The sequence below is a fragment of the Octodon degus genome, unplaced genomic scaffold (genome assembly GCF_000260255.1).
Source record: "Octodon degus isolate 3935 unplaced genomic scaffold, OctDeg1.0 scaffold00062, whole genome shotgun sequence".
Lineage (NCBI taxonomy): Eukaryota > Metazoa > Chordata > Mammalia > Rodentia > Octodontidae > Octodon > Octodon degus.
In genome coordinates, this window is record NW_004524638.1 from 8,310,194 (window position 1) to 8,326,127 (window position 15,934).

The window sequence follows — 15,934 nt, forward strand, 5'->3', positions numbered from 1 at the left end:
GTGTGTGTGTGTGTGTGTGTGTGTGTGTGTAGTACAATTTTCCTCTCCTGCTCATCCAGGAGGGCCATCTGGTACCACATCATTTGAGAGAAACAAAACCAAGTCTTAACTTGAAACCTGTGGTCCAAATGCCCAGCGCCATGGGGATTCCTCCTGATTCCTAGGATCAACAAGGACTTCTCTGCAGAAGCGATGGAGACGAGATGTGGGGAGGTCGAGGCCGCATGTGCTGGTGTTTGGAGGACAACTATGTCCTGTTCCCCATGTCTGTCCAGCTCAGGCCCAGTGAGCCGCCTGTCCCTCCTGGGCTAAGAATAAGACTGAGCTAAGAAGACTATCTCAGGCAGAAGCCAAGATATTAAATATTTAATTGAATTATTTCACTGTGGGGATATTGTAACTCGTAGTGAAAACTAACTGCTTGCCTTTCTGTTGGGCCCTGAAGAAGCAGCTCCCCAGTCAGACAGTTAAAGGTCAGCAGCATGGCGGTGGCACTAGCTCACTGTTGCCCTTGCTTTTTGGGTTAGGGCGGGGAGTGGGAAAGGATGGATGTTGGAAGTGTTGATGGGTGGGGGGCTCCCAGGTGGAGGGGAGCTACCCTGCTTTTCCAGACTCCCCTGGTCGTGGTTCTCAGAGGAGTGAGGGAAGGTGCTCAGGATCCGTCCTCCCAGCCAGCCGTTTAGGATGCTGTTTCATGTGCTGTCAGGGCAGGGAGGCACTGCAGCCAGTGTTTGCTGTTTAATTTAATCTTTCACGTAGTAGGAACATAAGATGTCCCTACAGCCCGAGCTCCCCTCCCGCGGGGTGCAGGCTAGCTCTTCCCATCCCTAGAGTATCTGTGTGCAGAGCCTGTGCGCCTTGCTTTCTCACTTGGTTGACAGCCATAGCTTTTTAGCTTCTTGGGGGATTCTGACCTGTGCTCCTCCTTGCTCCCTCTGACAGGCATTTCAAGGAGGCAGGATGAGGGCCTTGGAGCGGAGGCCTGTGGCTGGCCTGGGAGCCACGTGGGTACAAACCAGCTGTGACGCGCTGGGGCCATCCACGGCCTCCTGGGACCTTGCTCAGCACCTGGGGAGTTAGCAGTGCCTTTGCCCTCGGTGAAGGCTATAGGTTTGCATGAGAGAGGAGCAAACCCTTTTCCCCTAGAAGGCTGCCGCTACCACTTCCCCCAGGACAAAAAAGAAGCCTACTTTTGTGTTTGAAGGCCTAACCTTTAAGTGTCTTTGTATCAACTGGAGATGAAGAGTGGGACAAAGTTGGAGCAGTGGAAAGAAAAACTCCCCTGGTCCCCAACCGAAAAACAAGCCCGCCGCCAAAAGGAAAAAGGCCGTGGCAACCAGCCCAAGTGGGCCCGGAACCAAAAAATGCCCGGGAAAAGGGGAAGGGGGGCCAACGGAACGGGCAACCCTGCCCCCTGCTCCAGATGGCTGAGTTGAAGTCCATGACGCTCATATCCAGCTAGCTAGTGATTACAAAGAGCACTTTAATAAGGCTAATGAGACAAGGCCTAAATTCATAGTGTTTTGTGCCAAGCTGCTGCATTCCCGTTTGCTCCCTTAGCCGGCCCCGAGCTGCTCAGCCCTGTGGGCTTCTCCTGTGCCCTCCCTCAGCCGGTGCTGTCTGAGTGCTGCTCAGTGCCAGCCGTGGTGCAGCCAGCAAGAGCCTTACCTGCGAGGACTGCGGTCCTAGTGGGGGAGACAAAAAGTGAAGGGGCAGCTATGGGACAGTGTGACAGTGCCGTGGAGGCACGGCCACCCAGCTCAGACAGAGTCGGGGCCCCGGGAGGAAGAGCTCAGAAGGCCACTCCGCCCGGGTGACACCCAGGCCAGGTGCCAGGATGCCTGCCTGCTGGTAGCTTGTGAGGGCTTTGTTTCCCGTGAAGATTCTCAGGTGCAAGTTTACAAGAGCGTTCACAGCTCTGCTGTCTTGTCTGTAAACCCTCACAGATGTCAACTCCATGAAATCCTCCCCGCATGAATGTTACTTACTTCCTGTTGACTGTGTGTGAGAAAATTTGAGAAGCCAAGGAACGCAAGCTTAGTGAACACCTCTCTGAACCATTTGGAGCAAAGCACTCCGTCCTTAGTTACATCTTGTAGTCACCCTAGCCTGAGAGGCTGCCACTCTGCTCTCAGGAAGCAGTGTTGAAGTTGTACAGGTCAGTGCGTCTGAGCTTGTGTCCCGTCTGTCCCCCTTGTTCCTCTGTGTGCTTTTCGATCCCGCGTGCTGTAGGTGAGCTCCGCATCCAGGCCCAGGGGTGGGAGGCCGCGGTCTTGGACTCCTGAGTCTGTCAGCTCTGCCACAGTGTGTGAAAGGCAAGGTGGCTTCAGCAGCTGGGTCACCACCCCCTCTCTGACAGCCATGCAAGCTTCAGTTTGTCACTTGTGGATTGTAAGAGATCTGGTACCGGCCTGCCCTGTTGCTGTCGTCACTGGCAATCTGTCCTGTGGTGATGTGGAGCACGGAGGCCAGTGATGGCTACTGGCGTAAATGGGACCCAGAACAGGAATGTGAGAAACAGGAGCGTGTGTTCTGGGTGCTTGTTCATTTGCCAGTGAACATCGGTACCCAGAGAGCGGTAGTCAGTTTCCCTCCGTTCCCACGGAGGCCTCAGGAGAAGCCCTGGGGCTAGGTCCCCCACATGGGCTGTGGAGGCTCACGACCCTGTGTGTAAAGCCCAAGTCCTTTGCCTTTTAGCTGTGTGACCCGGGCAGCTTGTTTGCCCTGTGTGTGCAAAGGCAGATAAAAAATACTGAGAATGTTTTAGGAGGAGGGTGGGTAGCCACCCGTCTATAAGAAGGGCTGTTATGGATTCCTTCCCCCAGAACAGAGTGGGGGCGAGGTGAGGGCCGGAGCCCAGACCGCTCCTGAGAGTACACGCTCTCTGTGGTACATTTCCTCCTCCACGGTGGAAAACCTGTACCTACCATGTGGAGCTGTCACAGACATCAAAAATCATGTACACTGTGCAGCACAGGGCACCATGGAGCACAGGCTCGTGTTTACTGTGCGCCTCTCTTCAGTCCCTGAGCTTCCAGTCTGCTTGAGTTCTGAGCGGTGTGGTCAGGTGGGTGAGCCCTGGATGCGAGGGGTGGGGCCTGGGGGGCCAAGACCTGCGGAGGCCCTGTGTTCCTGTCTCTGTGAAACAGCTCAAATCAAAATGAGTTTTGCTACTTAAAGCATTAATCCTTTGGAAATCTCTGGTTTAGCTAAGATTCCTTCAGAAGGACCAGATGACTTTTCAAGGACTTTCCACGTTGCTGCAATTTTACAGTAACAAATGGAAGAACTGAAGTGAGGTCTTTCTTAACTGATTGGCAAGGAAAATTAAGGTAAAGGGGTTGAAGGCCATGAGGCCTTCGACTTTGCTCCAGGCCCTACCCAGGCCAGCTGGCCTTCGGTGGGTACTCCAGTTTTGTTGGAGAAAGAGGCAAGAGGTGGGGACCATGCTCCTTGGCGGTAGCATCAGCCTGCCTAAACGCCACTTTGCTGCCCCAGGTATTCGGAAAAGAGACCCTGGGAAGAACATTAGGCACGCACGACTGTCTGCCCAGCTCACACGTGGTAGGGGCAGACACTCGCCTCACGCTGAGTAGATGGCCTTTCCATCTGGTGGCGTCTTACGTAATTCTGATTGAGAAAACATCAGGGTTTGTGTCAGGCCACAGGTCACTGAAACACTGGGTCTCAGCTGTAGATTTCTGCTGTTGGATCTGACTGTGTACTGATCAATCCCTGTTCTTGTAAAGTATTTCAGCATTTGAAATGACAAAGCAAGCGAGCTTTCTTTGCAGCAGTTCACTCAGTTGCTCAAAGAGTGAACTGAGAAAGGCTCATTTCTGCCCTGAGCCCATCAGCGCAGGTGCTCAATTGTGCCGGCAGATAGCATGCCAGACCCGGAAGTTGTGAAAAATGTTAGGACCCCAGGGGAGCTGTTCCTCCCTCCTGTGTTCTCTTTCTTTATCCTAGTGGGTGTGGAGTGCCTGGAGCCTATGCCTCTGGTGGTCTGCATCCCTCCCAGCCTCGTCTTCTGATCACCACCCACACATTCATGGTGTTTGGGTTGTACCAGCCTCCTCCCTCCCATGGCCAGGCCTCTGCTTAAGCTCCCCTGGGTGCTGTACCTCTCCCACCTTGTGGACCGTGCAGTATGGGCTACACAGCCTGGCCAGGCCCTTCCAAGCCTCCCCACATCACATGGTGCCATCCATATCTATTTATCTGTCATTCTGTACTGTGGGGTCCTGCACTTTTTAGGGCAAGGACTACTTTCTTTGCGGCCCGTAGGCTGTCTGTGGGGTAGGGGAGGACATTATCCTCTCAAATGCAGGGACTTTCCCTCTTCTTCTTCTGCCCTGTTCTCGTTTCCTCTTCAGTCCATGTTCCAAGTGTTTTCCTGGAAGCACTGTTCTGCGGGTCAAGGTTGTAGTACCCGGCTGAGGTATATGATGAATTTAATTTGTAGGCCAGCAGGCTATGCCTACCTTCCATGCATTGGGAATGGGCTTGCTTCTGTAGATGTCTTCTGGACTCTGCACCTTTTTGACAATTCGCAGTGGGTTTGAAAATCCCAGATGATTTTTCCACGTTCATTGTGCAGTAAAGGTGAACACAGAAAAGAACGCAGCCGCCCATTCTGTAGGGAGCAGAGTGGTGTGTGTGCACATCCCTGGAGGAGCTTGCAAATGTCGTGGGCCACCTTTAGCCCCCGGCCTCCCTGCAAACAAGGTTTAAGTGCAAGCCATTGCCTCCTCCTCCGCCTGGCTGAGTGGGAGCCAACCCTGTGCCGAGAGTCTACAGCTTGCCTCAGGTAGGAGAGGGCTGGGCCAGTAGAATTGACATCACCTGAGACAGTCAGAACTCAAACCATCCTTCCGAGGCTGGAAAACTGAGAAGGGTTGCCAGACGCTGGTTTCTGGGAACCAACATGGAGAGAGTTACCCATACCCGCCTTGACTCCTCATCTGGGGGACGTTGGGGCAGGTTGGTGGTAGTCCTGTTACGTAATCCACTTAATAAAGCTGTGCCTTTTGTACTTGAAAAACAAGAAAATTGGGTTTTCTGAATCTCATTTTCCAGCACAACAGTTGAGAATCTTCTTTCGAAAGCCAGTTTGTGGGATAGATACAGTTCTTTTTAGGACAGTTTGAACAATAAATACATTGCACATTATTGTTACATACAGTTCTTTGCCAGTCACAGGACCTAGTGTGGTCAAGGGCTTAGATGTTCTGCTGCTAGGTTCACTCTTGTGTATCTCTGTCTCTCTCCACTTGAAGCCACTCAAATGCCATTGCTCTTCCTGCTTGCTTGTGAGTAGAGAAGGTCCCTGCTGCCTCTTGCCTTCCTGAAAGGTCACTCTTGGCTTGGTGATGACGAGCAAATGGCCTCCCAGGATAAACATCTTTAAGTATCTTTAGGCTGTGAGTGTGCCCTGCTGGTCCTGTTTGCTGGGGACACGTCCAGTGACCTGGTAGTTGTTCCCGGGCCTGCCTTGGCAGACAGACTGCCTCTTCTTCTGTAATGGGAATATGTCTGCTCCTGCCACTGCCCCTGCCTTGTGGCCAGGAGGCTTCTCTTTCTCCCAGTCATTACTGCTGGTTTGTAGGGCTGCAGTATCTCACCTCTGTAGGATGCATACCAGACGCAAAGTAATTATTCCTCTTTTCTAATATTGGGGGTTGAACCCAGGGCCTTGTATGTGCCAGAAAAACATTCTACCACTGAACTACACATTTTTTACTCTTTGTAATTTTCTTTTGAGACAGGATGTCACCATGTTGCCCAGGCTGGTCCTGAAGTTGTTATTCTTCTGCTCCAGCCTAGGGAGCAGCTGGGATTAGAGGCATGCACCTTTGTGCCTGGCTTTAGTCCTGATTCTTGAAGGAGCCAGTTCCTGCCCCAGACTTCTGAGAGCTGAATGCTGGGTCCTCTCTCTGAATGCTGGTTCTGATTGGGCTTCTCGATGGAGTTCCACAGAGTTCTTTCTGTGAGCCCCAGGGCTGCACAGCCCGCCCTACTGTGAGCTCTGCCCTGCAGCGGTGCTGCTCACAGCTGGTGCTTTCTGGCAAGTTCTGTACAGCGTATTAACATGCCATGGGTGCTTGGTATCAAGGAGATGGGGCGGGGGTCATGCATATTCTTTGCATTTCTTCAGTCTTTTTAGGGGGGTGGTAAAAATTGTCTATCAGATATTGAATAGACTACCATCTGAAAAGCCCAGCTATTTGATTTTTAAGTATTTCCAATTCTCATAGGAAACTTGCTATAGGGTGGTGGTCCCTGGTGGTGCCGTGCTAGGCAAGGTGGACGGTGGGCCAAGGGGCATGGTGAGTGGGAAGGAGCCGGCTGTGCTGGTTGTCTTGTGAGCAGAAAATGAGGGCACTGGGCAGGCATAGAGGGCAGCGCACGGCGCGTGCCTGCAGTGGGCTCCTGCCTGGTGGGATGCAGGGTCCCTGCCCAGCAGGCTCACGGCTCTCTCCTGTCCCTTTCTCCCAGTCACCATCTACACAGTTGTATCCCCTGCAAATCTCCTGAGAAGCCTTGTGTACTTACCTCCGCAGATTCCTGATGCCAACTGTCATGGTGCTGTTCCCAGGCGACGGTTGTTGTCTGTGTGGGTTTGTGTCACGTGTATGCGAGTGCCTTTTGTGTAGCACACAGACGCTGGGCACGTGGTTATGTTGTTGCCCAAGGAAGCCTCTGCTTGGTTCATTGACTGCTGCCCAGGTCCTTGGTGCTGTTTCTGATTACAGAGTAGCTGTGACAGTTGTGAGTTTCTAGGTGGCGTGGAATGGCCAACACTAGGAGCCACTGGTGTATTTGAGGACTGGGAGAAGCTCTCTTGTTTCTTTTGGACTTAAGGAACCATGCAGACCTTGCCAAACTTAGCTGTCTGCCTGGAAAGACAGTCTTCAGACAAGTGCTCACACCAGCTCCTATCGCTTCTCCCATCCCTCCAGCCTCCCCAAGAAATCCTGGGGTCTTTTACCCCAACCCTGGAGGTATGAGAGCTCTAGGCATAGAGGTGCCTCAGTTGAACTGCTGGCGATATGGAACTCCACATGTCTCGCCACACTAGATGATCCGTGGGGTTTAAGATTTTCAAACTCCTGGATGTTGAAGGTTCTGTAGACAATGGCTTTAAGAAATCTCAGCCTTTTCTGTTGAGCATACCATTTGATGGGTGCCTTGTCCTTCTCCATCCTCAGGCAAGTGATAGTTGTCATGGCAACAGAGCTGCTCTTGAGAAGGCTTTTCTAATAGCATAGAAGGGAACCTGATGCTTCCTGAGTTGTTAATAATTATCTTTTCAAACAAAAACAAAAAGGCTCTACGTATTAGGGACATTTCATGGGCCCTGTTCTGTCCTTTGGGGAACTTTTCAGGTGCATGTGAGCCTCAAGTCTTAAAATAAAAAGATATGATTGTTTTCTTTAGTGTGTATTCTTATACATAAGAACCACTGCTAACCTGTTGTCAATAATGCCCTGCACATAGTGGATACTCCAGTATTTAATTTTATTTGACATGCAAGTAGAACAGGCTTGTATTGCTCTAAATGCAAGTAGCCTTAGTTAGATTAGCAGTAGGATATGTTCTTTCTCTGGATGATCTCGAATCCCACATCAGGCAGGCTGGGGAGCTCACAGCCTCAGGGACCTGAACGCCTGTCTTCTTTTCATACCACCAGCAGAAGGGCTCTATAGGGAGTCTAACGTGTGCGGAGACCCTCTCATGCTTCAGCGAGCTCAGACTTTGCTCATCCACCAAAATGTTAGGAATATCTGCTTTCTAGTGTAGAGCATGAGGGCTGGGGAGATAGATCAGTGGCGTATGTACCTGCCTGGCAAGTGCAAGTTCCTGAGATCAATCCCCAGTACCAAAACAAAACAGAAAAGTAATGTAGGGTGTGGTGCAGTATTTTTTATCTTTGTTTCCTGTGTATTTGAAAGTACCTGTTGACTTTATTCTGGGTCAGGTACCTTGCTGGATTGCTAGGAATTCAGGGATGGCTTGGATACAGTCTCTGTCCAGGGGCGGACATTCTGCTGGTGGACACAGGCCGTTGGAGCAGTGAGGCCCAGGCAGCCTCACAGGTATGTGCAGTAGGATGGGAGGAGGCGAGCCATCGGCCCCCCCTGGCCCCTCTCCTTCCCTTTCTTCCTTGCTCCTGTGTTATTTGCAAGTCCTGGAGGCCTCTGAGCTGCCCGTCATCCTCTGTTAGACTGAAGAGACATCCCAGGCATGGAGCCGAGGGACCCTTTCTGTCCCTTGGTCATCTTGCGTTGAGCCACAAGTTTACTGTGTCTGATGCTCCCAGCTTGCTTATTCTCTAGACCAGAGCCACATTTTCCTCTATTGGCAGGAGGACATCTGTTAAGGGGAGAGGCGGGGTTTTGATTGGAGACTAAGGTGAGCATAGGAGAGCTTGAGCAGCAGCCTCGAGCTCAAGCCTCAGGCCTCCCAGCGAAAGCCCCTGGTGTCCTTCAGGGACACAGCGTGGCCAGCAGTGACGTTGCCTGTGCTTCTTCCCCAAGTTCAGGGCATGCTGGCCGCCTGCTCTCATGCAGAGGATCTGTGTGTGGTGATGTTCCCAGGGAGCTGGAGAAGGGTCGTGATTGCTGAGATGCTTATGTCCCTTCCACACAAAACACGGCGGTGGGTGGTCTGGGGGCACGCTGTCGTCACCTGGCTACTTGTGAATTAAAAATGTCAAGGGCCGGGGAGATGGCTCAGTAGAATAGGTGCTTCCTGGCAAGCGCGAGGGCCTGAGTTCAATCCCCAGTTCTGCCAAAGAAAAAAAAAAGTCAAATGTCAGGCCCGGGCCAGGCCTTGTGCTTCAGGGTCTTCATGCTGCACAGTCCTCTGCTGATCCTGCTGCACGGGGAGGTCGGCGCTGGTATAGCTTTAGTTCTGTGCTGAGGCTTTAGGGCCGGGTAACTGACCTGGGGCAGGCCTTCTGTTTGCCCCGAAGCCCAGAGCCAGCTGCAGAACCCTCAGTGTAAGGCTGCAGGCAGCCGTCTGCACCTGATCGTGGTTAGCCTGAGAGCTAGGGCCCGTTTGCCTGCCCTGCTTTTGTACTCCTGACTCATCCATGGATACAGAGCAAACAAAAAAAGCAATTTTTTAAAAGGCATCAATTTTTTTTTTTTAAACTTAGACTCCAAGAGGTGAGAATTCGAACCCTAATCATTCTCCAGGGCGAGGGGAGAGTTCTAGAGCACACTGAACAGCTCTGGGCAGCCACTCCACCCAGCAACTGGCAATAAATCAGGCCGGCCGCTCCCCTGGGGCTGGGCAGTGACCTTGAAGGAGCAGGGAGCCATTGTGTGCCCTGACTGCCGAGTCCACCACCCCCAGGACAGGGCCAGCGCCTCCATCCGCCTGTGGCAGCTTCCTGTTGGCTTTAATTGATGGCTGAGCGGGTCACATTTAGACCTCTCTGGGAGAGGTGTTTCCCCTCTTCACATCCTGTTGGCAGAGCACAGTCGCTAGGTGGGTGGAGGAGGCGCAGGATGCAGGGGAAGGAGGACAGGAAGAGGAAGGGGAGCAGGGTGGAATGTGAGCACCCCCTCGGGAAGCTGATTCAGTTTACCACAGAGTGTCCCTTTTGCGTGGAAATCAGGCAGGACTGAGAGAATACTTTAGGGATTCACATATTTATCTTCTTGTCACAGCAGTGGCTTCAGTCACTGACAAACTCTTCACATTTGTCTAGCCTCTGTGGACCTACCTCAAGTTCTGTAAGGTTTTATTTACCAAGTTACATTTTTAAGTAAAATCAGCCCTCCCCCCTTTTCTTTGGAGACGTATAATAACTGCTAAGCTGTGGTCATTTTTTTTTTTTTTTACTAGATTTAATATAGTTCTAATGCAGAGCAAAGACTGTGAAAACTTAAGCTAACTTGAGCAGAAAAGAGGCTTTCAGAAATCCTGCGAGTAGTTTTTGGATGTGCTACTCGACCTTGAGACCCAGTTTGGGCAGTAGAAGCAGAAACTGGTTTCTGCCCTTACATTAAGCAGATAGAAGAGGCTGGAGCTTGATGGAAGGACCCTGGGGCTGAGGTTGCTAGCCTGCCAGAGCCTCCGGCTTCTCCTAGTGCTCGTTAGAGTCACCTCCCTTAGCGAGCAGAGGTCAATAGGAGGAGCAGGTGTCGTAGGGTAGAAGCCCGGACTCGGCAGGTCTGCAAGCCTCCACCTAGACTTGTCTGTTGAGCATCTGCCGTGGCCAAGGGTTTGCAGAAGGAAGGATCCTGGCTCAGGCAGGCAGGCAGGGGTGACCGTCCCTAGGAAGCTGTGCTGCGGACGACGTCCGTCACTGATGAGGTGTGGCGGCGAAGGATTCTTCTAGTAAGTGGGGGCAGCCCGCTGTGTGAGTGAGCAGCACGATCCCCCTGCAAGGGTGGACGAGCCTGACGTCGCACACTCAGATGGAGCCAGGATCACTGGACGGGGAGCAGCTGGCTGTCGCAGTCCAGCAAGGAAGGGGTGGGCTGGGGTGGCTTGGATGTGGCTGGTGACACAGCTGCGCAGGTAGGAGTTGATTTTCCCTGTGTCATAGGACTTCTCCTGTTGACAAATATTTTTGCCGGTAGTAACTACTGGCAACAGTGAGGTGTCCCCAAGGACGGAGTGGTTAAAAGTTCCAGCGATGCACTGAGCCTGGGTACTGGTCCTTGGGACAGTCATTCTCCCTCTCTGCCTCTGCCTCGTGAGAACTGTCATTCATCAGAGGAGCATTGCGAAGCTTTTAAACAAGTGAATGCAACATTCCCGCTCAGGCTTAGGACATGGCCAGCACTCAGTAAATGGTAGCTATTCTTAATAATTTAGAAGGCAGGGCTGGGAAGATATTGTGGCGGTCTGAGTGCCTGCCTGGCAAGCGCAAGGACCCAGGTTTGATCCTTGCCACTGCATGCTCTACCAGCCTCAGAACCCTGGGAGCACCGTGCCAGTTACAGAAACCAGGCGTGGTGGCACATACTTGTAACTCCAGTGCTGGGGAGGCTGACATAGGAGGATCGCTGCGAGTCTGAGCTGCATAGTGAGACCCTGTACCAAATAAATAAATAAAGTTTAAAAATTTAGAAGGCAGCAGGATTCTTCTAAGTCCACATACTCTGGCATCGTTCAGGAATGTGCAGATGTGTCTTAAAGGAAGATACTTGGCTTGGGCCAGTAGTACAGTGTGACCTGATTTTAGGTAGTTGAGGGTTTAGGTTTACCCCAAAGAAGTCTGATCACCTGTAGAAGCAGAGCAAGAGCCCAGCTGGAGGGGCAGCTGTGACTCCACTATGGGGTGCCAGCACAGCTTTGCTTTGGTGGGCATCCCCCAACATGAATTCCCCTGTTCTGATTGGCTGTCAGACCACTTTAGAATTATGTGATGTGCGGCGAACGCTGCCAGGCAGGGAGAGAACGATGCTCAGGTGCAGCTGCCGTGGGTAACCGTCTACCTGGCAGTTTTGTTTTGTGTGGAGAAAATGAAGTGTGGTTTGTGCATCAGGCCACATCTGCTTTGCTGGCTCTCATTGGCACCGAGTTGCTCAGTCTGGCTCTAGAGACAGACCATGGTGGTGGGAGTTCACAGTGGCAAATGTTGGGGAGCCAGCCGGCATTTCCTGGGTGACACCCCCAGGGGCTTTTCGGTGGCTCTGGCACCATTCCATCGGAAGCAAAGGCGGGGGAGCATCGCTGTTGGAATGCATTCGTCCTGTTCTGGTCTTCATGGTGTGAGCGTGTCCCTGTTTTTGTGTTTCTGTATTACCATTCTCGCTTTGCTTTTAAACAGCAACAAAGAAAAGGAATATTGGTCTTTGTGGCTGCCAGTACCATGCATGCCAAAATCTCACGCTTGCTGGGCTGAAGCCGCCAGATGGTGGTAAGATGGTGTGTGGTTTTGTTTCCTCTGCTTTTTCAAAAGTCGTGAAGTGGGAGAGACTGAGAAGTGGGAGATGGGCTGGAAGGTTTGTCATCTGCTAACAGCCTGTGGGATCTTCCTGGCCCTATGTGGGCTCAGTGGTGATGCCGAGCCTCCCAGCGTTTGCTGAGCGTGTAGTATTAAGTGTCCTGTGAACACAGCTGGGCTGCCCGTTACACCCTCCGCCACGCGCAGCAGCCGAGGGAAGCAGGGTGGAGATCAGAAAGTTCACTCGTTGCTCTCTTCCTCGAAGAGTCACCATTGGGTTGAAGGGAAGTTGTGCTTCCTCTGTTCAGGGTTTATTTTCGCAAATCTTTTGTTCCTCCCCTTTGTCTCAAGGGTCCTCTTTCTGTGGCTAAAGTACTCCTCGTGGCTCTCATGTGTTAGCTGCCGGGACATCAGACTATATCGCAAGCAAATCTGGTGATCTTGACATACTTGACACTCGGGTGGTTCCGCAGCTGCCTCCTGGTCTTGTGCTCACCCAGGACTGCTGTGACAGGCCTGGTGGAGCTCTGGCCCTGTGGGGGAGAGAGGCCCCTGGGCCAGGGTTGGAATGCAGCTGGAAACAGCAGCAGCTGGCTGCCTCTCCATCTCTCCTTCTCCTCCCTGGGGTTAAACAAACCTCGGGCGGGCGTGGGATGACGGGGTCTTCTCCCTTCTCCCGGGCAATGTCCATTGCTCCATGCCTGGGGATAAAAATAAAATGCTGATGAACCTAAAAGAAGCATGGTTTGTTAATTTGCTGTTCCTAAAGTTCTGAGCACCTGTCCTGCCCTTTAGTGAAAATGACAGTCCCCGCAGAAGCCACCTGCCTACCCACAGGCAGCTGGAGGCCTCGCAGCTGATTCCTTGAGCAGGAGCAGCGCCGGAAGCAGGGAGTCTTGGGATGCCCCAGGTGCTACCTGCCGGCTGGTGGCTCCGGGCTGTGGTGCGCCCCTCCAACCCCAGGGCTGTCGTGGAAGCCCATCCTTTTCAGTTTCAGGAGATGACAGGTTTATTGGCGCGGGCTGTCTTCTCACTTTGCAGCACAGTTATTAGACCAGGGTAGCGCTTCTGAATCATGTTGCAGACAGGAATTCTGTCGTGCGTCTGCTGTGGCATCTTGGCTGTCCCTGGGCTCTAATTCGGAGGCCACTGGGGGCTGCGCGTAGCAGGTGTACCGCCTCCATCTGCGGCCAAGCCCCGGCCTGCTGCATGGGGCGCTCTGTGGTCTGTTTTCTCAGGCTGGGTAGGGCCGTCCACCTAATGGCCTTTGATTTTTGGTCCTGGGACCGAATCTTTGTGCCAGATGTGGTCTTTGCTAGCTGGGGGGCTATGCGTAAGCGCTGAGCTGCTTCTTCCTACTATTAGAATTCTGGCTCGCACTCTGAGGCTGTTGGGGAACGTGTTTACTCTCCCTTTTCAAGGCTGTGTGCTGTCACTTAACATGGTAATAGCTCCTGAACCAGGCCAGAAGGACTGCAGGGAGGACTCCCAGCTTCACGAAGCTCAACGCTCACTCTTGTGTGGTCTTAGCTATGCTGAGTGCCGGCCTCCTGGTGGCCCCAGGGTGACAGATGGTGGATCCAGCCAGGCCCTGTTTGCCTCGCCAGAGCAGCAGCTGACACACACTGAGATGACTTCTGGGATGTGCTGCCCGGTAGACTTCTAGCCCCCGCCAGGGTGAAATGACACCTGCTGTTCAGGACTCGAAGGCTGAGAACAGGCCTGGGAGGGAGGCAAAGAGAGACTATTTATAGTGATGCAGAAAAGCTGCAGCCTGCCTGCTATTGTGGACCCAGCGCCATGACGGTCCTGTGCACCTGGGCTCTGGGGCAGATAGCTCACCGGGGTCATTCTTGGCTGGAGGAAGCTCGCAGTGCGGCTCTTGGAGTTCTGCAACATAACAACCAACAACCCTAAAGGAGATGGAGGGCCAGGGCTCTTTAAAAGCTGTGTTGCCAAGGGCAGCTGCCAGTCTGCTTGGAGGGGCTGGGGCAGAGGGATCCAGGCTCTCTGGAGTCAGCTGACCAGGAGCCCTTCCTGGTAGGGGACTCTGGCTGCTCCTTCCTGGCCTTTGCTTTCTAATGTGTAAGAAGAGGAAGTAATTCCAGCTTTCATGGAAGCTGCCCTTTGCACTGTTAATTTGCCTCGTGTGTACTGATTTGCTAGCTCCTCTGAAAAGGCTGATATTAGTTGCGGGAGGAGGAGGATGACTATGGCTGGCTTGAGTATTGTAATGGACCCAGCACAAGCCAGCAGGGTTAATTACACTGCCTCTGCCCTCCTGGAGGATCGGCTGATTACTGCTGCACCAGAGCCCTGCGGAATCTGCCCACTGCTGTAGGCATGCTCCTTGTTTTTGTTTTTTTTTCTGTAGAATACACCAACCTCTGCCGTCAGTAGCTCACAGCAGGTGGCTTCTCCTGCCTGGCTTGGAAACCACAAGGAATATGCTCTCCCCAGCTGACGGATGTTGGTTGTATGATTAACATTAAGTAATTGAATTATAAGATGCATACTTTGGAATGAGTATGAAAATCAAGACTTGTAAGTAAATGAAATGCTTAGAAGGATATGATCAGAAAAGTTGTTTTGCAGCAAAAAGATGCATCAGAATGCATACGGATGAAGCAGTGGTTAAAAAAAGCACCAGAGAGGATGGAGTTGATGATGTAGTTGAGTAGTAGAGCGTGTGCCTGGTATGGGTAAGCCTCGAAGTCTGCTGCTGCATCATTAGAGAAGGATTATGGGAAAAATACTAAAAATAGAAGGCACTCATATTACTTTACAGGAAGTCTCCACTGGAACTCAAAAGACTGCTTTTTGGTGAGATGAGGTCTCTGCATGTAACAGAGGCTCACTGCGCACGTAGGCGAGGGAGGCGACAAGTGGGACACACTGCGGGGGTTGGCTCCAGTTTTGCACCCAGTCCTGTGACTTTCAGAGACACTTCGGGCTGCCTCATTGCTGCCTGTGTCCAGATAGAGTGCAAGGAATCCGGAGGCTGGAGGACACTTGCCTATCCATGGCTCCTCGTCCTCCTGCTCCTCCCCTCCTCCCCGTCCTCCTGTTTCCTCCCTCCTCCTCTGCTGCCTCCTCTGGGATTCCAGGTCTCTTCTTAGCCTCACACAGGGCGAAGGAGGGTGGATCTTTAGCACCTTAGCCCCTGCCTAACATGGGCTCTCAGGCACCCCTGGTACTTACTTGGATATTTCCAATATTTTGGAGGTGAACATAGCTGCTGCTTATTGAATTAGTAGGTCCCTAAGTCTGACTTTATGGGGGATGTCAGTTGTGTGTTTTCCAGTTAATGTTTCTTTAATGGCAAGTGAGATATTTGCTTCATTACAGGAGCGTGCGTTCCCTATTACCTCTGTGCCTGTGAGGCTGGGAGGCAGAGACCTGAATAGCTTAACGGCTTTGGAGCTGAGTGTCTGCAGGAGGCCAGGTGTCCCAGCTGGACCTGACAGTCCTGGCTGTGCAGCCCCAGCCTGAGTCAGTGACCACCGCTCAGGAAGAGGACTTGCGCTCCCTGGGCTGGTGCTTAGCGGTGGTGTTTGTAGACATCCTCTGTTGTCCTATGGGGCAGTGACTGTGCAGCATCTTGTGTGTGGGACCAGGGTGCTCGGACTGCAGCCCCTTGCAGAGCTCTGAAAGTATTCTCGCGGGTTCTTCCTCAGCCTCCCAGCAGTATTGGTGCTGGAGGGAAAGCTCAGACAAGCCGTGGCTTGCTCTGTTCTGTGCTTGAACCAAAACCACCTCTAGCACTGGCCCTCCCCGCAGCAGAAGCCCAGAAGCCGGCCCGACAGCGTCTCTCCTGTCCCAGCTTGGCTTGCTATGTAGGAGATGTCTGTGCGTGTAGATGAGGTGGCCTTGTGGGAAGGACAGTGCCAGCCATTGGATGCCACAGCTTTCTCTGCAGTTCCACCAATGCAAGTGGCAGTCAGAAGGATTTAGCGGTGAGGGGCTGTTGAGGGGAAGAACCTGGCAGGGTAGAGGCCCTTCCTCTAGAAGGTTAGAGACCTC

General features: G+C 52.5%; 1 protein-coding gene across 11 annotated transcripts in view; it reads left to right on the forward strand.

Moving 5' to 3' along the window:
• The window catches only part of Mtss1 (MTSS1, I-BAR domain containing), a 147,952-nt gene that overhangs the window by 96,314 nt on the left and 35,704 nt on the right, over window positions 1-15,934 (forward strand). The window contains exon 1 of one of the 11 annotated variants that reach the window (XM_023718779.1): window positions 9,955-10,353. The exons of 5 other annotated variants lie outside the window; for them this stretch is intronic. Coding sequence is in view for 2 of the 6 variants with exons in the window: in XM_023718774.1 (XP_023574542.1) it covers window positions 14,434-14,455 (22 nt within the window). In the remaining 4 variants the exon portion in view is untranslated. Of the gene's footprint in view, window positions 1-9,954; window positions 10,354-13,930; window positions 13,952-13,977; window positions 13,997-14,083; window positions 14,169-14,328; window positions 14,456-15,014; window positions 15,105-15,934 lie in introns of those variants that run through there. 5 more of the 11 variants (XM_023718780.1, XM_023718776.1, XM_023718781.1 and 2 more) reach the window with 5 other exon arrangements.